The sequence below is a fragment of the Arvicola amphibius genome, chromosome 14 (genome assembly GCF_903992535.2).
Source record: "Arvicola amphibius chromosome 14, mArvAmp1.2, whole genome shotgun sequence".
Classification (NCBI taxonomy): domain Eukaryota; kingdom Metazoa; phylum Chordata; class Mammalia; order Rodentia; family Cricetidae; genus Arvicola; species Arvicola amphibius.
The window spans coordinates 31,427,291-31,450,490 of NC_052060.1; the positions used below are offsets into that span (position 1 = coordinate 31,427,291).

A 23,200-nucleotide genomic window follows, 5' to 3' on the forward strand; every position below is an offset into this window, starting at 1 on the left:
CCTGACCTAGGCCAAAGGCCAAAACCTCCGAGGATTTGCCGCTAATCCCGCCGGATAGTTCTCATACCTCTCTCATGCCTCATCCGGTGTTGTTCCTTGCTGGAATGAATAGGTTCTGTCTCTCCCGTGTTACATGTTTCAGCCCGGGTGAGGTTTTAGGAAGCTTCAGGACACACTCCGCTTTCAAAAGGGGCTGGAACCACTGAAAGCTAATATGTGGAAAGATGGGAACGAAGAGCTAGGGAACCAAAACCTGGGTTTGATTTCGAAACAAAACAAACAAGCGGACAGAAAACATGGCATAGCAGAAGCACGGGGTGTCCACTCTAACTGGGAAGAAGGAGGGAATCTATTGCTGCCCCTCAAGGTGGCTGGGGCTCTCGCTAGCTCTTTTCGTAGAGTCTTCTAGGAAGACCTTCCCTGGCAGTGCTGAATGCATCGCTTGTGTGCAGGAGGAAGGTTAGGCAGGGTAGGCAATTAAGTAAAGATGGGTAATTAAGGCAAAGGACTTAAAGGGAATGAGGGGAGGAGAGCAAACAGCTGGGTCAGAAGGGAGTACCTCAGCCCCTATCCTCGGCCTGCTGCACAACCAGGTGGGAAGGGCACGGGCCCTTCAGGGTGTTTGCTGACAGACTTGCTAATTAAACACCAAAAGGCAATTGTGTTTTGCTAATAATGATGACTGTGCCAGTGTTATCAGCTGCAAACGGCCTGCCAGGAGCATCCTAATGAAAAACAAACAGCCCTGGAGGTGGGCATGGAGACCCGGAACCTGCCTGGCTTCTCAGAGCTTCTAAGATTCCTCTCAGGGAAAGGCACGAGCTGATCACTTGTGGGCCACCTTTCCTCAAAGGAACCTCTGTCTCATCCCAGGATGGTGTGATCTGTACAACTTGCCCTGCTTCTGAAAAAGCCCTAAGTGCTGGGGTGAGAAACAAACAAAGCCACTAGGAGCAGATTGCTGTGGTGTGTTCCAGCCCTGGGACGGAAGGGAAGGCTGCCCCGAGGGGGGGGCGGGTATAACGATTTCTGCCTGGCCTCTGAATTAGGGGACAGCTAAAAGCTCAGGCACAGGCCCTCTTCTAAGAGGGGTTAGAATTTCATCAAGTCTGGTCACATGAGAATTTCTGGCACCGTGTGCATGGCAGGCTGGACACAAGCCGGCCAGAATTGAGCGAGTGGATCGTATTGGCTTCGCCGGAGGGGGGAGAAGTCACAGACTGGCCTGGGAGAAGGAGCCGACTCACTCCCTTGGCTTCTGGCTGTGGGCAGGAGCCGCAGAGCCGGACTGGGGAGCCACCATCCAAGGCCCCCTTCCTTTTGACTTGAATGAAGGCGTGTGGTGTCTGGACTGAAGATGCCTAAAGAATGCAGCGCTCTCCACGCCTTCTCGGCAGCCCTGTGCTGCTTCTATCACCGCAAATCATTCTTTGGAGTCAAGGTAGGTGTGGCTTGGAGTTGTGCGCATCTCTAAATCTTTTTGGGGCCCCAAGACACTGGGTTTCTAGAGGGCACTAGGGGGAGTTTGCAGTTTGCAAAAGCCATTTGGTCCAGTGGATCTTCCTGAGGCCCTAGCTGTTTTCCTCTCCAAGAAAGTCAAATCAGGCTGTAGAGAAAGGGGGGGGGGGGGGGCTCCTTGTCCGTGTTTGGGACAAAACTCTGTTGTTTGCAACACTTTCAGGCTCCCTGGGTTGAAATTGTATGCCAGCGTAACCAAATATGACAAAGCTGTTTTTTGTTCCCTTCTTTCTCTTTGGCTGTCTCTTTCCCGATGTTCAGAACGAGCGCGAGGTGGGTGAGTCCCTTGGTCTGTTTAACCTCATGGCTCATTATACGCCCACAATGTATATAATGGACAGAAACCACAAATTATTTTCTTTCGAGTTGCAGCCAGCTCCCAGAACATCTCAGGGTTCAGAAATGTGTTTCTCTTTATCGTCTGCATTTTAACCTTGGTGACGAGACCCCAGTGCCGGTGGCTTTTGCATGGCATGTCAATTAGACTGTGTGGGGGACTTGGCTAATTGAAACCAAGGTCTGTGCTCCGTGTCGCCCGCCCATGTTGGACTCAGGACTAACGCGAACACAGGCTTTCTCTAGTCTTGAGATTTGTCAGCCTCAAACAGACTCCCACCAGCACCAGAATAACTGCAGACCTCAAGTGTCCCTGGGAAATAGGAGGCTGAGCGCTCTCAAGGAATCCTTCCCACCCCAAAGCAGAGCTGCCTCTCAAGGGACCGAGAAGCCACTGTGGGGCTATAACACTCTTGTTTCTTTCTTGCTACACAAAAGCTAAACCTTGGGAAAGTGACCTGTTGCAGGGAGAAAGACCCAGCTATAGAAAAGTACACAGTGGATGGGAAGAGAGGAGGCGCCCTCTGCTTCTCCTGTCTGGTCAGGGTTTCCCCGCAGCTACAATGCACGTTCATTTCTGTGCCTCTCTGTCAAGAACTTGTGAGGAGAGCGCTGAGGTGAGGGTTGAAAGTGTTCCCCCTTGACTTACAACAGAGCTCCTATGTTATCCCAGAGCCCAGCAGGGCGCTATGGTTTTCAAACCTAAATATGGATTGTTCTGGAATGGGGTAGATGATGTCATGCCATCAACAGTATTTTTGAGTTGTCAAAGATAGACTGGGCGGTCCCAAAGGGACTCATGCATGTCAAGGATTGGCAGTTAGCTCTCCCTCGAATAGAAGCCCATCCACGAGCCAATTGCTGTTAGTTCAGATGAGCTCAGCATCCTCAGTATATGAGGAATCAGCTCACAAATGCCTGGGTCTCAGTGGTGAGCTGTTTGGATGTCCCAAGGCCCGCCCAGAAGCAGCGACATACTGGGTTAACTTGGGCCATCTGTCCTTCTGTTTATTCTTTCTTGGCCTCCCGTCATGGGATCCTGGTGGATGCCTCTTGGTAGAACTGATTTCCTTTCTGCCCAGGTTTCCCATCCCACCCAGCTATGTTGAAGATTTTGTGCCATGAAGAAAGGCTCTGAGGCACTCACTCACACATCACTGTTGCTCCCTGCCTGGACCCTCCAGATGAGCTTCCCTGTTTGGTTTTGCTTAACTGGTTACCTGGGCAGGAAAACTGCTCATACTTACTTCTTTGTGGTGCCAGTGTTGCCTCAACGATAACAGAGAATCATTTTATTGACTCCCACTTTAATTAGGGGTTCAGGTCGTGCTGCCCGTAATTAGCTTCCGTTGCAATTAGAATTTCGAAATTAAATTGGGATTGATTGCCTGATAACAAGGCAGAAACGCTGCTCCAGTTTGGCCACACTCGCTGCTTCCCTTGGCGTGAATGTCTCCTACCCCAAAATAACACTGTGGTAGCCATGGTAACTTTCCGTTTGGTCTAATCCATATCATCTCAGGAGAAAGCAGGGTGTTATTAATAGCGTTGGTTGTATGGGAAGAAAACTAAAAATATGAGAGTTCCTTGGTTGCCCAATCGCACCATTGCACTCTGGGAATAAGATCTTATTTGCACAGGCCTTGCAGGATTTAAGATGCAGTTAGCAGCCTCGTGGACTTGTACACAAAGACCCTGGGAAGGAGTGATGTGGGAGGCAGAAGCAGAGAGAACGATCAGCGCTGAACGTACACTGCTGGCCCTCCCCAAGGGAAGGAGAAAGAGATGGTCCAGCAAGGCCGAGCATCTCAACTCAGATATCCCAAAGCGGCTCACAGGGGGCACCCATTTTGGGGAAGGGAATCTCCAGTCTGAATGAAAAAGGAAGTCTTTTGCGTAAGCCCATCCAATGGGCGGAAGCTGGTAACAAAGAAATACCAGCCCCACAATACCAACGATGCAACACATGCATGCATGCACACACACAGTATCCTCCTTGAAATCTTTTCTAAAAACAAAGGCTCAAACTGCTCTTCCTCAACTGCAATGCAACATTGGATGTAACCCTGTCCATGTCCATGTGCAAAACACTTTTTAGGTGGCTGGGCCTGGGAATGGGGGTAAAGTGATAAATGGCAGTTGAGGTGTAATTCCTGACTTCAAAGGACTCGCCCCAAGAATGCTTAGAGCGTGGTGTCACTCATTACTTTCAGCAGGCTTCCCAAGGTCTTAATTTTTCATGGGTTGTTTCCCCAGAATAAGTTCTGTGAACTGGGCAGGGTGATAGTTTGCCTTTCCAATAGAGGAGAGGCCACACCTCAGAAATAGCCTGTCCACCATCAGTCTGTGGGGCACCAGGAATGGGAGCCAGATGTCCCAGCCTTGAACCTAATAGTCCTTCTACAATGCCATATTAGGATACTTGACATCTGAACCAAGATGCTGTCATGTATATTAATACTTGATTTTGCATTGCAGTTGAGAAAGAGCAGTTTGAGCCTTTGTTTTTAGAAAAGATTTCAAGGAGGATACTGTGTGTGTGCATGCATGCATGTGTGCAGGCATATAAGTGTTTAGGGGGATAATTCTTCAAAACACTATTTTTAGTGACTCAGGATTTAGATGGATGAAGGCATCTAAGTGGGGAAGGCATTCCAGTCTGGGTGAGCAGCGGGTTCCATGGCTCCAAGGTGTAAGTGGCATTAGCAGAAGCACCGAGGCCAGGCCTGGTCAGAGCCGAAAGCTCATGGAAAGGCTCAGTTCATAGCATGGCGGAGAAACGCAAGGAGAGTGAAGAAGAATGCTCTCTTCAGCCTTGCCCTGCCAGGAGTTCATGACAATAGAGGCAGGTTTCACCCTGCTCACATCCTTAGTTCAGGATGGAGTTGTTGATCATGGTACCGTTGTGCTCTGGCCTTTGCCAGCTGCTTTGGCCCTAAGCAGTTAGGACCCTGTCTTGACTCAGAGGAAGGTTTGGGTCCCTTTGGAGAGATGCGCTGCAGTGCTGGACAGGTGTTTATTGACAGGCTGAAAGGAAGCCTCTTTTGTCAGAAATTTGGTAGAAGGCACCTTGGCTCCCCAGAGGAGGGTGCCTGGTTGTAGTCTGTGCTGGAGCATGGAGCAACAGTGGAGGACTCCCTGGGAAGACAGGCCTCTGCAAAGTCTACAAGACTGAGCAGAAGTATCCTGAGAGAGAAAATGACAATCCGGGTTGAGGGAGGAGGATCCACAAAAGCCTAAACATAACAACCAGGTGTGAGCAGGGGGCCAGCCAGTGGCAGATTGCACGCTGTATACTTTAAGAAGCTGCAGAAGCACTTTGGTTAGGAAGGAACAGAAGTCTTCATTTTAGAGGCTGGCAATGGAATCCCATTACTTCTGGCCCCTTTTGTCTCTGATGATAGATGTTTTTACTTATGGATAATAGAGAGAGGGAGGGAGGAAGGGAGGGAGGGAGGGAGGGAGGGAGGGAGGGAGGGAGGGAGGGAGGGAGGGCTGATTCTGAAACTCACCGCTGTACCCAGTATTTGGTCAAAAGGAAAAGCAGTATGATTGTATTGGAGAAATCTAAGAGACAGAAACTACCATGCAAAGGCCGAAATGCTGCCTGCCCAAAACAGCATCCACAGAAAGGTGGGATACAGAGATTATGTGGATGAATGGACCAGAAAGGCTTGGTTAAGAACAGGCCATTAAGTCCAGTCCAACGGTCTGGTCCAGAAACTGCCATAGTTGTGAGGAATTGCAAGTGCAGACTTTTCCCACACTAGGACTGAGCCATCTTTGCAGGTGTTCATCACTACCATTATGGTGAAAGGATCCTGAATTGTGCTAGGGTGCTTCATTTGGATTAACATTCTCTTGTCCCTTCCCCCCGGTGGGGGGGGGGGGGGGGAGATTCGGAGCCTATTGAATCCACATTGCAGCTCAGGATATCACATTGGTCATCTGTGGAGTGTCAGGTCCCCGGCACTGGGTTCATGTGAAACCGCCTTCCTCCTGTGAAGAGAGTGTGGGGGAGTGGCGGTCCCACTCATTCTCCCTGCAGCTGATCCTTTGGTCTGAGTTACCTGCATAGCCCGAGGAAAAGTGACATTCTGGCGGTGACAGTGGCCCCGTTGCCTTTGTACTGGTGCAGATACATCATTCGTACAAACTGCCAACGGCGGGGGAAAGAAAAGCCACGACGAAGAATCTTCCCAAGTGACTCAGCCCCTCCTCCCGGTGGGCGCTTGTTGCTCATTCATGCTACCAGACCTTAAACTAAAAAGGGCAGCATACTTCTCTGTAAAAAAGAGCTCTTTAAGTGCATTCCATTGGCGTCTGGGAGCTGTGGGGATCTGGCATCAGTATCAGGACATGACTGATAGAGGCTGTGGTCCCAGTGTTCCCCAACTAGCCTTAGGGTTTAGGTCCCAGCCAAGGGCTTCTTTTTGCTAGAGAAACTAGAGGGGAATCGGGGACAGGGTTGGGACCCTGGGAATATCTGTCTGGGGATTAGCACCCGCTGAACTGCAAAGTTGGGCTGTATTAAACACTGTGATGATACCAGAGAGGTTGAAGAGGGTGTGTGTGTGTGTGTGTGTGTGTGTGTGTGTGTGTGTGCTGAGAAAGAACAATCTAGAACTTTCAGTGGAAGTGGAGAAAACTAAGGTTAGAAGAACAGTAGAGAGGCCTCTCTGCCGTGGCCAGGGTTAGAGGTCATCAGGACATAGCAGAGCCCCAGGCTCTGAGGTTAAAGCATTGCCGAGGATGACCCAATGCATTTTAACTGACAAGTAATTTGAATGTTCTGGTTAGAGAGGAAAGAAGTGTGTCATAGGGTTAGATGCCACGGCGGCATCTCTGTGGTCAGATATCATAGCCCCAGGAGCTATTGTTGCTCTGGCTCTGGTCACGAGAATGTGCCAACTTACTGTCTAGCTCATGAAACCCATAATCAGTATGTTAATTTTTGTGACTAAGAACTTGCCCTGGTTTCTGCTGTACATACGTGCACACTTTTATAAAGATGGTTACCCATAAAGGCATGACTGCCCCAAATCCTAGCTTCTCACTACGGGACTTGAGGAAGCATTAGAAGGCTCACCTGTCCCTCCCAGTTCCACTCATCCCCTGCATCTAGACCTAGAGTGTACGAGGGGGACCAGGTTGGGTTCCCGCCTGGAAGGAGCCTCTCCATGGCTGCTGGGGCGTGGCTTCACAGCCAGGTCTCTCCATACCTGTGGCAGATAGAAAGGAAGGAAGAAGGAAGGCAGACAGACAGCCCAACACAGCTTATTGTGACACCCTTGAGGTTTTTAATGCCAGCCCTGGCCAGAGAACTTCCCAGAAGAGGTAACAGTGGGTGCGTGTGTGGGGAGCAGAAAGAAACCATCATTCTAGAGCTCTGAGTGAAAAGGAGATCAGATGGAGGAGGGTGTGGGAAAAGTGGGGGGGGGGGCGCACAGGCGTATGTGCTGGGAAGAGGAAGGACATGCCCCACTGAACAGCTGGGTTGAGGAATGGGGTGAAGGTTTGCTGGTTGCTCTGAGTGTAGGCTGAGTGTGTGGAACAGAAACAGCATCTCTCCCAACACAGGCCCCTCCAGGCTCCTTTCGGTACTGTGTCACTGGTCAGCCCCTTTGCCAGGGACCTATACAAGTCAAACCCAGTGGGTGCTGTCTAACTGATTGATTGGAAAGCCCCTGCTGCACTTGACCTTGGCAGTACTTCTTCCAGAAACTTCTCTTCCAACCTCCAGGAGACTGCACCCTCCTTGATCTCCTGGCTCCTTCTTAGCCAGTCCCACACTTGGGGTTCTTTCTAGTTTGCCTCTTCAAAACCAATATCCCCAGCTTTCTCTTCATACTGTATCCCATTTCTGAGGTGGAAGTTGAGCAAGGTTCTTCTAATTCTTGGAGGATCCCATGTTGAGTCAACCTATCTCCACAGTGCCCCACAGCCTGGTGAACAACCCCATTCAGATACACGGCAGCACACTGGACTCTGCTTTCTTCCGCTCTTGTGTTTCTATATTGGCTGTTGGTGACTCACACATCCTTTCAGGACACTTAAACATCTTTCCCTATTCACTTTCCACATGTAATCAATTGCCAAGGTTTTGCAGCAGCACCTAAACATAGCTCTCGTTGGTTTCTTCCCTTCTGTTTCCACCACCACCGTGTTAATTCAGGCCTCATTATCTCTTGCCAGATTTCCTCACTAGCTTCCCAACTGGCCTCCTGAGCCTTCAGAGAACGTTGACATTTCTAGAGGAGGCGGTGTGTTCCCATATTTGAACAGATCTAAGTGCTAGGTTCTACAGGGTCCTATCTTGTTTGGCTCAAAAATCTCTGCAGCTTCAACATATTCCTGGTTCTGGTCAGGTGGGCCTTCTGGCTGCCAGATGCACAGTTCCCCCTCCAGACTGTGAGCAGGCCTATTCTGAGGCTGCGTGAGCTGGTGGAAATGGGCACCTAGAAACAAAAGAAACAGAAATGCAGGATTCCATCTCTGGGAGCTGAATCAAGAATATCTGACCTGTCATCTTGGATGACATACTAGCCTCATAAACTTTGAGATGCTTCTAGAAGCCCTCAGGGGCCCGTAAGTGTTCTGTACAGGCTAAGTGTGCCCAGTCATATTATCTATAGATATTCTGGATGACTTTAATCATCCTAAGTGTCGGGGAACCCTTATTTCATTAAGTCTGATCAAATCGTGAAACACAAGGCCCCAATCACACTTACTCTTGTGACGTACAAAAACTTGTTGTTAGTCTCCAGGCACATTGTGGACTCTGTGCCATCTTAGTGGCATTGTGTGGAGTGTCTTGTCCAAGGGAAAATTCCAGTTCTCCATTTCCTTTCACAACAGCTAGTGTGGTGTTCTGTTTTTAACATAGCTAGTAACCAAGATTTGTGGGTGTCAAGTGGCCTGAGCTCCTCTGGGAAACAGAGACCGTTGAAGTGACCAGTGAGTTATATATTGAAAGTCTGATGCTGTCTGGTGACTAGCATTTGGCTTTACTGAAGCCTACTATGCACTCAGCACTGACATATAATGTTCTATCCCAGATCAGAGTTCTAAGGTAGTTGTTCGTCATGGTTCTATTTTGGAGAGAGAATTTGAAAGTTGTTTGTCCCATACCCCACACTAGAAGACTCTCGGCATCTCTCCCTTTTCCTCCCTGTGTGTTGGCACATCTAATTACATCTCCCAGTGCCTTTCCACTGTGATACATTCCATTGATTCATCAAAACTCCATCCATTCAAGATGAATTAAGAAAAGGATGGTGTTAGAATTAAGTTGATTTTGATTTTCTGACATTCCGTATTGAAGGGCAAATAGGACATCTATTTTGGTTAAAAGCTATGCTCCAACTCATTTATAATTTACAGTAAGATGTTGAATCGATGAGGTTAAATTGCCAGTGATCAAAAATTCTGGCTCAGATCTTATACGGTGAGTTCTGATCGTCTGGTCTTCAAACCCGCTCGCCATGGCCCACCTCAACCCCAGTCTGTGGTTTTCACTCCCTGCAGACCTTTACTGAACACTGCTATTTCTGAATGCAAATCTCACTGAACAGTGAGTGATGTCTTATTTATACTGTCTCTTTTGGCACACATGTCAACCCTGTATGAGAGGAGAGCATTCTGGGAGTCTCTGGAGGGCACGGTGAAAGGGACCAAAAATGATTTCGAGGGCGTTTCGTAGGCCAAACTAGTACTCAGATTTTATTTCAAGCCCATCATGTTATCAGCCCATTACATGATTAAGTGCAACCAAGCAACCTTTGGCCATGGCTGTAGCACTGTGGTTTTCTCCATGGGGATCAGAATGCAGGGCTGCCTCACCAAGTGGTTCCGGTGCCGACCCCACTTCCGGCTGCTCCAGAAATCATCATCTAAATTTGATGCAGATAGAAGGTCCCTGCCCTGCTGGAGCAGAGCAGTATGTTAACAAACGGCCTTTTGGGAGAAAAAAAAAAAACTCTTCGTTTTATTGGTTAACAGACTAAGGTGAGACACCACTACCTTGGAACTGAGCTCTGAGTGGCCCAGGGTAAATAACACTTTGTCAAAAGGAAGCCACTCGTTTGGCACCCCTTTAGGGGCCAAGGTGGAAGGAGATCTTAGAACAGATGAATTCAGCGAGCAGCTTTCCCAGTGCATAGAAGAAATAAGCTGTGTTTGTCTCCTTTGCTGCGTTTTCCAAAGCGTAGCTGCCCCAGTCTTCAATCTAAAATCAGTCTCCTTCAGTTTAAGGGAAAAAAAGGGGGGGGGGGGCTTTCAGTCCCTTGATGTTTCATCAAAATAAAACTGAGCAGCGATAGCAATAGCTTCCTGATCCTGCAGGGTGGGAACGCATAGAGGAGACCTTGCCCAGAGGATGTGCGTGGATGAAAGGCAGAGCAGTCTAGCATCAAAGGCAGCCGTGGGCTCCGATCAGAGTGACTCTAATGTAATTAGTTTGGATGTAGGATTAAGTTCCTCCTTGCAGGGTGCTCTACTTCAAAACGCCAATCCACAAAAATTGCAATTAAATTAGTCTCTTTAGTCCGCACACGGGAGCGGGAAAATTTTAATGAGTGTTTCTGGGTATCTTGACAAGCAGAGAGCTCTGTAGAGAGCCTCTTCTTGGTTCTTATTCGTGGTGACGGAGCCTCTTTGATAAGGGTTTGATAAGTTTGGGTAATGAATAATCTCTTGGACTTGGGCTCTCTGGGGGTTTTGCCGGCTTTCCTGTCTGCAAGAGCATCCGATGGTCCTTGTAATCACTGTTCATCTGCGAAAGGGAAAATCACGTACAGCAGGGAAACGAAGCATCTTCATTTAACTGAAAATTGCAAATCAGTTTTTAATGGTACTGGAGTGGGAATCTGCTCTGCGGGGTGATAAATTGCCTCGGTTGAATTAGAAAATGGGGAAATGGATGGTGAGAGCCTGTCTTCAGAATCTGTCCAAGATGATGAGGTTCTCGAGGATTCGAAAGAGCAAGTGATGTTGTCCAGGTGCTTAAATGTCAGCAGCACATCAATGAAAATAGGTCACTGAAACTTGTTGAGAGTTTTCAGGGTGTCTTTCCAACTGATCCCTTTCTCAGAAGGGGCCAGAAACCTCCGCCTCATAAAACCGAGACTCCTGGGCATCTGCAGCACCGCCGGCCATTTCCCAAATGCCTTGCAGTGACCACGTGATAGAAGGCGTGAAGTCCTTCTACCGCGCCATTTGTGCCCCCTCTCAAATCCGAGGAGGGAGAGGACAGGTCCAGCAGGTACACTCTGGGGCCTTGGTTTAGGTGAAGGCAGTTGGGTCAAGATTATCAAGCTGATTTAAAGTGACCTCCTGTTCATTTCTGCAGGCTCACAGCCAGCAGGGCAAAGTGCATGCGTTAGGGAGCACAGCAGAGGTATAGAGGGAGAATTGGAAAGAATGGATCAAAAATATGGGCCTAGGGAAGGTCAGAGGTACTCATCACTAAGTGTCTGGCACCTAGAGGGTGACAGGGCCACAGGGATATGCTCATAGGGTGCCCTTGGTGACTTATAATTAGGCACCCTTTCCTTAAGGCCCTTCATTGCCATCTGACCGGCAATGGTTGCAATCAGTAGGCAACTCTACCCTGGCCCCATGACGTGCTTCAGTGCCATGTCACTGCACTGCCCACATCTGGAGTCATAGACCAACTACCATGTGCCCATGGGGCTAGAAGAGGCAGGGATGCTTTGGGGCTTTCTGTAGTAAACAGTGATATAAAACGTTAATTTGTTTTTTTCCCCTCTTTGGATTTTTCCTTTACAAAGTTAATTGTTGATTTAAGTAAAAGCTTTGGCATTGATCACCATTGTGAACACGGGAAACTTCTAGTCCATAGAGTGGCCTGCACACCTGTTCTAAAAGTAGGCGAGGTGACTTCATAGCTGCCATGAATTATCTTTGTATTTTTATCTCTTTATGGGGGTGAGGTAGGTGTGCACATGCCATGGTACATAAATGGGGGTTAGAGAACAGCTTGGGGGTATGCATTCTCCCCTTCTACCATGTCAGTCAAACTCAAGTCAGGGTTAGGGATAACTTTCTCCTCTGAGCCCTGTTGGAGCTCCCTTGCTAAGTTATAATAAAATGTTTGACGTAAGCCTCAAAGGCAGCTGGCATCCACAAGAGGTGAAATAAACCGATATGCTCTCACAAATACAGTCACAAATACTGTCTCATTCTCTCTGTCCTTCTTCAGCTTGGTACGTCCAAGGGCTCATACTAATTAAAAGTCGCTGGTTCTGAAATCTGTAGAGAACAGGATCTCTTTGGGCTGTGGGTAGAGCTAACGGTTAGGAAATTAGTTGAGATGTATTTGTTTGGGGGAGTTTATGATCCATTCAGGCAGGGTTTCGATTGTAAAATACCATCTGGGTCCTTAAAAGTCATTTATGGGGCTGGAGAGACTGCTTAGCTGTCAGAAGCTAGGCTCGCAACGAAGTCATTGATGTGTATACTTTGGAATTTGGCTTTCAACTTAGCCAGACTGAAATTCAACAAAAGATGGGGTTCTAAAGAGCTGGGTTTCTGGGTTCTACAAGGAACATGGTGTTTAGGTGGGGTTCCTGCAGGATGATTGCAAAGGCTGTGCATTTCCGAGTGATCTGTGGGTCGGCTATCCAAGACACACGTCTGGGGAGGGGTAACTGTTTCCTGGATGTTTAAGACATGTATCAGGGATAGCGACGTTCTTTCTCATGTAAGAGCTCAGAGAATCTGAGAGGGGGGGGGGGTCTGTCTTCTTGAATCCCTGCACCACCCCAGCTTGGGTGGTCCAGCACAACATCCACCGTGCTGCACAAGTCCCACCTGAGCCCTGGGGAGGACAGATTTCACTTAGAAATCAGACCAGCTTTACACGATGAGCTAGGACTGCAGTCAGGCTTGTAAATTCGTGAGCATAATTTCTGGGTAAGATTGCTTTAAAAACCTGGCCCATGGAGTTGTTTAGTATAACTCGATAAGAGGCCTGCACTGTTGTTGACGACTCCCTTACTCTAATAGGCTGTTCCAAGACTGAAGAAAGGAAGCTTTGTGTGAGATCCCGGATGGCATTCTGGGTGTTGTGGCCTGATACTCCAAAGTAGACCAGAAAAGCCCAGCCGCCTGCCTGCTTGTGTGTTCTCCGGTCTTCTCCCCTCCTCCCTTCTCTCCCTCCCCTTTTCCATGCATGTAGTAGTTCTTTTCCTTCATCTTTGTTTCTAGTAATTTAATTTCCAGTCTTAATCATAAAATGAATTAATGACCAGAAATTTATCTTATTTGTGAAAATTCAGTAAGATTTTCTGTTTTTTCCCTCAACTAAATGTTCAAGGCCCTGAAGAAGGCACAATCTCAGTACACATCCCAACACTTTCTTGCACTCTTGTGTGAGGCTCTGCCGTCTTCATGTCTGTGGCCTCACAAGTCACCTGGGGCCAACTGTATATATGTATTAAAGTTGAAATTTCAAGTCGGGTGCTTATCATGGAGGATGGTTTCTTATAAGGGACCAGCTTCATCTGCATAGACAGACTATTCACTGACTATTCCAGGTCCCAGGAATTGCTGGCTCTGAACCATTAGAACTAATTTCTCAGAGGCCAGAGAGATGGCTCAGTGGGTAAAGGTGCTTGCTGCCAAGTCTAACAACTTGAGTTTGATCCCCAGAACCCACATGGTAGAGACCATGTTATCCTCTGACCCCCTCCCCCACACCATCAGTCAATCAAACAATCAGTGTAATTGAAAAATATTTTAATAATTTCTTAAAGGGCTAAAACTTCTTGATGGCTTTTATTCATAGGTCATGTTCTAATTTTTTGGTTAAAAAAAAAACCTTTCATGTCTGTTGCTAAGAGTCATCTTCGAAAGAAGTTTCTCATTGCACATTGGTCCGAGTGTCTGCCTGTGCCACTTGCAGATCTGGGTTCTTGTATTAGGTCATCCTCTGAGGTGAGATTTCTCACCCCTGGGTGCCAGGAAAAAAAATTCATGTGCCTAAGGTCACTTGTCTTTGACCTGCCTGCGAACTCTCTTCTCCACAGTCCTGACAGAAAGGCTACCAAGTGGAAGGGAAGGCAAGCAGATGAGCGCGGTGCCTGTCTCCATCAGAAAGCGCCTGTTGGGGTGCAGCTGTGTGTGAGGGGCTGGGCTAGGCTCTAGGACCCAAAAGCGAATGAGGCCCGAGGCCCGGCTGGCTGTCTTCCATGAGGATTAATGTCCTGTGGGCCTTTCTTAGAGTGGGCTTCTCCACCTTAGAAAAACGTAAGCTACAAGCCCTTCCTACACCTGTCTAGCCCCCCTCTGGCTGCCCTCCTCCTGGACTCCAGCCGAGATGCACAGCCAGCAACTCCCCAGGTGTCAGTCTGTCTTTCTATCCACACTACTAAGACACAAAAAGGGGGCATAAGGGACAGTGTATTTGGGGAGTCACAGAACAGGGTTCCATGCATGAGAATGCAATAGTAAGTTATTTAGGGGGCCTATATTGGGTTTTATCCATAGGTGACTATGAACCCTTGGAGACATGTCCAATATTTCCCCAGGCCTCAACAACCTCGAGACCCAAATAAGAGCCTGAAAATTTTATGCAGATTTGTGGGCTCTTAGACCCCCACGTGGTTGCTGAAGCCCATCTTCCCTATCATTTAGTCCTCTGTCAGTATCCTCGGTATTCATGACCCTTCCGTGAGCTGGGTCTCCTGGCAAGTTCAGAGCTGATCCCAGCAAATTAACAGGTTCAGCGTACAGCAAGGCTGCGGTTTGGCTTGTGGGACTGTAGGAGGATGGGAGGGGACAGGATGGGGTCTGGGCCCTTGGCCCTCGTGGATGCAAGCCCAAGGGGTTGCTTTGTATTCGAAGTCCATTAGGGGTGAGACTGAAAGGATCTCATGTCTGCCTCAGCCTGGTGCAGCTGTGACAAAAAGTCGTTTGATCTGCGTTGTGTCATTGTGGGTGGCAGGTTGTAGGACTGAAGTCAGGAGATGGGGACACCATAGGCTGTGGCTACTACAGGTGCTTCAGAACAAGAACTGAATTCAAGTCGGAAGCAAATCAGGGATTGTTTTGCCTTAACGAAAGGTAGTTCTGAGGGTCATCTGGGTAATGAGGTCAGAGATGCCAGTGGCCAGCCAGGAGTGGGTTTACCCAGATGGACCTCGGAGCCTGCCGCTCACTGTCAGTGCTGGAAATGGAGACTTGAACGTGCAGCACACATTTCATATGACTGCACTGGCCTTGTGCCTCCCAGCCTTCTGCCACTGCAGGAGATTTGATCGGCTCTAAAGCGCCTTTGTGTACTTGGACCTTCCCAGGGAGAGGTTCTTTCTTTCTTTTCTCTTTCTTTCTTTCTTTCTTTCTTTCTCTTTCTTTCTTTCTTTCTTTCTTTCTCTTTTTCTTTCTTTTCCTTCCTTCCTCCTTCCTTCCCTCCCTCCTTCCCCCCCCCCTCTCTCCCCCCTCCCTCCCTCCCCCCTTTCTTTTTGTTATTTGTTTGTAATGGCATTATCCATGGGATAAAGAGCTGACCCTCAACCTCCAGTGCCAGGTTCCCTGCGTCTGGACCCTGTCTTTCTTAATTAGAACTGCGTTGGTCACAGTGAGACCCAGCTAGTACTGGCTAAGACACAGGGGACTTTTACTGTCTGCTATAAGGGTTTGTGCTTAGGGACTTGCAGGTCACAGGGATACCAGTCATCTCGTCTCCCTTTTGAGCACTGATTCCATCCTCTCTGCCACATTGGTCCTTCATAAAAAGTGTGGAGGTGAAGTAACTACCGGGCTCCAAGTCTCATGGCATTTTCACCAGCGTGAAATAGGCTATCTTCTTCCAGAGTGGACAAGGGGCCCTCTCCCAGGCAACCAGTGATGGCCAGAATGACTCCATACCACAAGCCTGGAGTGGGGGTGGAGCTGTCCTTGGGGAGGTGGGGTTGGAGGGTAGAGGTGGAGACACAGGTGTAGATCACACACATTGCTACACCCTTGCGGGTTTCAGTTCTTTGTGTCCCAACCCTAAACCTCTAGGCCACCATGTAACGCTACTCATTGTCTCCCAGAGCTGGGATGCCCGGCATCTCCCTCCCGTTCTCTTCCAGTTTTGTCCTCGAGCCGCAGTTCTTATAGGCTGGCCCTCCCTTTCACCCCACCCAGTGCTCTGTGGAAACTGTCTTGAGAACAGCTCCAGGCCACAGTGTTTCTCATTTGGACACAGGAGAAACCCAAAGACAAAGAACTGGAGGAGCTCACCCAGGCTGCAGAGCGGGGGAGAGGCGGGGATCGTATGGCATGGCGGTTGGTCTGTCCCAGAGCGTGGTGTTGGACTGTTGTGTGTGTGTGCACACGTGCGTGCGTGTGCGGTCTTCCCAGAGAATGTCCCCCTCTGGAGCCTCCATCCCCTGCTCCTAGTCCCATGCTTGATCAGGTTCCCAAGTAGTCCTGCCACAGGGGTGTCCCTGCCAGTTCCTGGTGATTTGTACAATGTAAAATCCTATGGGAATTGATACTTTCCTTATAGCCAGGGATAGTCTTAAGCAAATATTAATTATAATGCAGATGCTGTCTTTCTCTGAGTCTCCTGTCTCCTTCACAGGAATGAGTGGCTGGAGCATCCTCTGGGGGTTTCTGGCAGAGGCCTCCGGCCCTCCCTCAGCTGCTGGCTGAGGAACTCACTTTGCCTGCATGTTCAGACCCGTTCTTGGGTTTGATTTGAAATGTAGGCTCCGGGTCTCATGCAGGAGACCCAGGGCTCAACTCTTCCCAGGCTGGATTAGCTTTTTCTTCCTTGGAGAGCTGCTGAGACATGGGTTTCCACAGTCACGGAGGATCCCAGCACATCCTTGGAGCTGGCTCTGAGCCTCCAAAATCTGTTTTGCAACATTTCCTGGGCCCTGGCTATTCCGGCTCACCAAGACCAGACTTGTAAGGTGTGGGGGCTACAGAAGCGCTCTTTGTACCGTTAGAGTGAGAGGCATGGTTTCCCCAGCCACGCTCAGCCAGTTAGTATCAGTTCTGGCTGAGGAACTGGGCTACGGCAAACTGGCCATGAGTTCTGTCGAGAGGGTTGAAGAAGCTTGAGGCAGGACCCTTTCCCTAACTGCTTCCTTCCCAGACTCCAGCCTTTCTGAACCTCCTGCATCAGACCCCGGTATGAAGTCTGCTTATTTTCCCAGATAATGACATCTGGATGTCATTATCACAACAGCTAGCATTAGTGCTGATTCCTCTGCCAGAGTGTCTTCCAAGTCCTTACAGATACCCACTCATTTGGTCCCTACTAACATTATGTGGCATATTATCCCCACTTAGCAGTCAGGGAACCAAAGGCTCTACGAAGAATTAATGTCCCTTGTCCAAGACCACACAGCTGCTCAATATTACTGTGGCCTCTGGATTGAGGTGGCCAACTGGCCCAAGTTCTTGAATGCTGTAACATCTGTTAACATCAGGATTACTAAGACACCAGTGGTAGAGCCATGTGTGATGGTGTATGCCCATAATCCCAGCACTTGGAAGGCAGAGGCAAGAGGTACAGGCCTTCAAAGCCACCCTTAGCTACACAGTGAGTTTAAGACTAGCCTGGACCACATTAATCTTGTCTTAAAGGGTAATAACAAAATGCTAGTGATTCAGATTCCCCATAAAAGACATCCATCTATAGTGATTTATGAATTTTCTAACCAGTCTTCAATCTAGCCGGACAACTGTGGATCTCACTCATTCTGTCCATGTGTTCCCACATCAGCTTTCTGCATCTTAGCTCAGACACCAGCGGTGCTGATGGTGGGACTTGGGTGCTAATTTATGCACGGGTCTGGGGTAGAGGGTAACCTTGACACAGGAGTTAAGAACTCCACTTAAAATCAGGCAGGCCGTGGAGTAGATGATACAGGTCCCGCCTGCCTCTGTCCTATAGGATTGTGGATGGTTTTAGCTCCTGGAATGAAGTCAGAGGTCTTGTGGGCAGAATGCCCTTGATCCAGAGAAAGCTTCCTTTCTTCAGATGGTTGAGCCCTACATAGCTGTGGTTGGTGCCCATGAGAGTCAGAGCCTATATGAGAATCAGGCCACCATCCCCTTCTCCCTCCAGACAAGATGGGGAGGAGTACCCTGAGGTGTTGTTCTCCAGACATGGCGTGGCTGCTGCACACATGAAGGACACGGCATGGTTGCTAACACATGAACCCACAGTGGCTATAGTTAACAAGGCAAGACCTGCACAAAATTAAACATGAAGGGCCAGCTGTGGTGAACACACCTTTAATCCCAGAACTCAGGAAGCAGAGGAAGGCGGATCTTTGAGTTCAAGGCCAGCCTGGTCTACAGAGTGGGTTCTGGGATATCCAGGGCTGCACAGAGAAAACCTATCACACACACACAGACACACACACACACTCCAGAACAGAGGAAGGAGGGACTCTCAAGGCCTTATCCCTAGCTGAGGAACCATTGACAGTTGGTGGCTGCCGAGGGAGAGTCTCTTTTCTTTGTGAGTATGGCCACTGGCAGGTTCCTCGGGCTCCAGGGGATGACCCAGTACTCATGGGCGGGCACGAAGGACTCAGTGAGTAAACAGATAAGTAAAAAGGAGGACATGAAGTTGGCGGGGAAACCTAAATGTGATAGCAGGGTCCTGGGGAGACTTGGAGGGGGACAGTGAAGGGTGGAAGTGACCAAGATACATTGTGCTGCATACACATGAGAATGTCAAAGAACATGTAAAAATAGAATATTTTAGAAGACTGTGAGAAATAGGGAAATCAGACGTGCCTTCTAGAATGAAATTCAGATCTGGTGGCTAGATAGGAGTCCGAGCCTGGGGAGAAAATTGCACGCTTGCAGTGCAGTCATCTTGTGAGCAAGAACTGGCTCTTGCATTTTCTCGCTGTTGCTTTCTGTCCGGCAGCAAGAGAGCACACATCTCTGGGAGCAGAGTTCGAGGCTAGCCTGGGCTACCCAAGTGCTGTCTCCAACAACAAGTTGCATTAATTAATTAATATATACAATTAAACAGTAAGTGAATGCTTTAGAAGGTACCCACTCCCTCCAAAAGTCACCACCTACTCATGCGGTGGCCCAGAGCGGTGATCCTGGGACATCCCTTCTTCGTCTGAGAGCAATTACACAGGTTCCCTACAGCAGTGTACGTCCCAGTTTTAAAGTCTGGTCTCTACCTCAGTTATTAGGGAGAGTTCATATCAACACTCTCCTTTTCTCTCCTCTCTGGTGCCCCGTTGCCTCCCCATCTCCTGGAGCATGCTATTACAGCCTGTTTGTGTGCATGGAAGCTGAGAGCAGTAATTAGGGACTTTCCTCTAAGGAGTCAGGACAAAAGTCACAGGAGCGCCAGTTGAATTTATACTTTGGGTAGCAAGTAAGAGTTCAGTGTGCTTTCTGGGAAAACTTGCATTGTAGCCAATGCCTAGAAGGGTGGGGAGGCGGACAGTGGTCTGGATGTCGGGGCCCCGGTGAGGAGAACCCAGCAGTGATCAGGGGAATAGCTTTTTGGGTGTGAGCAAATAAAATCTCCAAGATTATAGCAGAGATGACTCTACATGTTTACATCTTCTGAGTTGTCTCAGCTCAAACCTGGAAGCGAGCCCAGGGCCTTGCGTGAGACTGCCTGTCTGGGTGACTGAAGAGCGATTGGGTTCACACTAGGGGTTAGGCTTCAGTTCAGCCACCTTGAGGGGGAACCCCCAAACCATAGGCTTCATGAGGCTTCACAGTAAAAACTGGGGACCAGTTGTCCTCAAGTTGGTGTATGGGGCCTGTGGGTATCAGTGCTCCAGCTCTGTTCCAGTCTTCTGTGCTGTTGTTCCTAGCTATGGCTTCCCCCTCATGGTCTAGGCTATTGTTGGGGTGTCGACTCTCATGCATCACCCCAGAGGTCCCTTTAGCTCTGTGACTCCATTGTCTTTGGCTCGGCCTCAGTGCAGCATCTTACAACGAGGAATGTTATGTTGGTATGAATGGTGGCGCCCACAGGTGAAATAAAACCGCCGACAACTAGAAGAAGAGAAAAATCCCCACCGCAGAAGCCTCATCCTGGGATCTTTGTTCCTGCAGCTTTACTGAGCTCTTGAGGTGCTCAGGCCCTGCCTGAGGCTCTGCTCTGGGGAAAAGGTTGACAGAGTTCCTTTCCCATGAAACTTAGCGTCCAGCAGGAGCTAAAACAGATAATAGACGACCATTGGTTGACAGGCTGCCTTCTATACATGAATCTTCAGATGTAGCTTTGCATAATTAATGCCAAGAGCTGCCAGTGCCAAACACTGCTGTGTGAAGCCCATAAGTGTCCTAGACAGCCAGCCTTGCTCATCTTTGATATAAATTCCATTCATCAAAAGTCCCTCACCAGGCCTCGTGGCTCACACCTCTAAGCCCAGCAAAAGCACCGCTGTGATATAGAGATCATCCAGATTATGTAGTGAGTTCTAGGCCAGCCTGGGTTACAGTGTGAGACCCAAACAAAGCGAATGAACAGAACCACCTTTGAATGCCTGTCCCACGGACCTGGGGGAGGAGGAGGATGAGGGAGAAGAGGAGACGTGAAGGTCCACCCGAAAATTCACCCGCATCTCTCTAGCCAGCACCACGAAGGCTGCACGCAGTAAATCCTAAATCTGATTTTGTGTTGCTTGGTGGGGGGGATGTTTGGGGGACTCTTGCCTTGTTAAGCAGCGTATGAGGAATAATTCTGTGGTTCTTTGGGCATCTGGAGAGCAATGGGACCTGGCCTTTCCCTTCCTATATAATCTCGAGGAGTGGTCCCGAAACCAAGAAGGGAGTCACATTTACTGTGCTTGCATAAGCAGGAGTGATTCTAAACCCAACCCGTCAGCAGCGTCACCGCCTACAACTCTGCAGCCATTGCTGCACGATGCTCAAGCTATATGGGGTGAAGGACCAGTTTTTCACTTAACAACAATAACAAAATAGTCTTCGTTCTCGGTGTCTTAGCTAAGGTTTCTAATGCTGTGATCAGACACCATGACTGAGGTGACCTGCAGAGGAAAGGGCTTACTTCAGCTTACACTTCCAGGTGACAGTCCCTCACCGAGGGAAGTCGAGGCAGGGACTCAAACAGGGCAGGAGCCTGGAGGCAGGAGCTGATGCCGAGGCCAAAGAGGGGTGCTGCTTGCTGGCGTGCTCATCATGGCTTGCTCATCCTGCTTTCTTGTAAAACCCAGGACCACCAGCCCTGAGAAGGCACCACCCACAATAGACTAATCACATCAATCACCAATTAAGGAAATCCCCTACAGGCTTGCCTATAGCCCAGTCTGATGGAGGCATGTATTTTCAGCTGGAGTTCCCTTCTCTCAGATGACTATAGCTTATGTCAAGCTGATTAAAAAACAAAACAAAACAACTATAAAACCAAATCCTTCCCCCCCCCCCAAAAGAAAATAACCAGCACTCTGGGTAGAGTGGTTTATACCTGTAATCTCAGCACTCGAGAGGCTGAGGCAGGAGGGTTATTAATTCAAGCCCAGACAAGGCTACTGAGACAGCTTGTCTCAAAGGGGACTGGGGAGATGGCTTAGTGGGTAAAGCTCTCGTCATGCAGGCATGAGGACCAGAGTTTGAATTCTCAGAACTTCACAAAAACAGGTTGGGTATGGCAACCAGATCAGAGGGTAGAGACTGGGAATCCCTAGAGCCAGACTAACCAAAGCACTTTGATTCTGAGTTCAGCCAGAGACCCTGCCTCAATATATATAAGGTGGAGCTCAATCACGGAAGACGCTCAGTATCAACCTCAGGAACCTACATGCACATCCTCATGTAAACTCAAGCACTCAGATACACGGGACATAAGCAGGACAGTCATCTATAACTCAAGGGCTGGGAAGGTGGCGCAGCTCTTAAGAGTTCCCAGCACCCACATTGTGGGGTTCACAGCCATCTGTAACTCCAGTTCCAGAGGATCTGACGCCCTCTTCTGACCTCCAGTCATGTGATACAGACAAAAATACAGCCGAAACACCCATACAAATACAATTAAAGCAAATAGAAGCTTTTAAAGAAGAAATTTTTAAAAATCATTTGAACAGTTATATGTAACTCAGACATCTATTACTAGATTGAAGGGTAAAACTGCTCCCTCTACTTAAAAACCTTTTATAAGTTAACTTAATTCTTGAACTGTAGGCAACTACAGCAAAAAACAAAAATAAAAAGGAAGGAAAGAAAACAAAGCAAAGCAAACCAGAGCCTTTGCTACCAGCCTCAAGAACTGTGCTTTGGGCTATCCTGGCCCTGGGGCCCAGGGTCAAAGGCCACTGGGGAACTGCTGTCCTTCCCAGCTCCTTGTTAGGGCAGTTATAAAAGAGAATGAGGAAGCTCCCACAGGAAGACAGCAGCCTGGTTGGGCTGTGTCCCTCCGTCCCTCACACCTCTCGCTTGGCTACTTGCTTTGCGAGCAGACGATTTCCCTACCAGAGCTCCATGCACAGGTGAAGACTTTTATTTTCTCTCTGCAGCTGCAGCTGGGGGAGCAAAAGGGCACAGCACATTGTAATCCACCTCCAGGTCCCTTCTTGAAGGCAGCTTTGGGTCTACGCCAGCTTACTTGGCAAAGCAGTGGGCCAGCGAGGTGGTGGCCACGTCTGGCTGGCTATGGCCTGGCCTGGACCAGGGAAGGTGAGGTCACTGTGGACTCTGTGTTGCAGTTCTCCAAAGAGAGGCACATCATGGACAGGACCCCCGAGAGGCTGAAAAAGGAACTAGAAGAGGAGCTGCTGCTGAGCAGCGAGGACCTGCGCAGCCACGCCTGGTACCACGGCCGCATCCCACGACAGGTATGTGCTCTGCTCTCCTTAGGCAATGTCATACTGATGATGCTGTTGCGTCCAGTCCACAGATCATAAAACTCTAGTACATATAGTGACTCGGCTTAGGCCTGGCTCTAGAGAGACCTCGGGAAGAGCCAACAGTGGGACTCTAAATTTCCAGTTACAGAGGAAAGGCCAGCGCTCCTGGGATCTACATACATGTGGGCAGGAGGCTGCAGCAGCAGTACCGGCTGCCGGAAGTAGGTGGAAGGCTAGGGTTCAGTGGCTAGAGCTTCCTACAACTTGGACCCTTTTTGTGAAGGTAGTGACTTACCTCAGTAGATGACCAGACAGGTGGCACAGACTGAAAAAGTCACCTCTGCTCCAGTTGGGTCAGCAAGTGTCCATTGTTTCTGATTCTTCTCTCCTGGGTCCTGTGACCCAAGGATTGGGAGGAAGAGGGATCATCCCAGGGACCATAGCTCCATGGCCCAGGATGTCTTTCATGTGGTTGTCATCAATAATTTTTTAAGTATATGAATTGAAAAATAGACTTAAGTTTGCAT

The 23,200-nt window shown here is 48.9% G+C and overlaps 1 protein-coding gene across 1 annotated transcript in view; it reads left to right on the top strand.

Annotated features, from left to right (window-relative positions):
- Bcar3 (BCAR3 adaptor protein, NSP family member) overlaps window positions 1-23,200 on the top strand; it is a 105,658-nt gene that overhangs the window by 59,754 nt on the left and 22,704 nt on the right. The window contains exon 4 of the mRNA XM_038310748.1: window positions 22,533-22,661. Within this exon, the coding sequence (XP_038166676.1) occupies window positions 22,533-22,661 (129 nt within the window). The remainder of the gene's footprint in view (window positions 1-22,532; window positions 22,662-23,200) is intronic.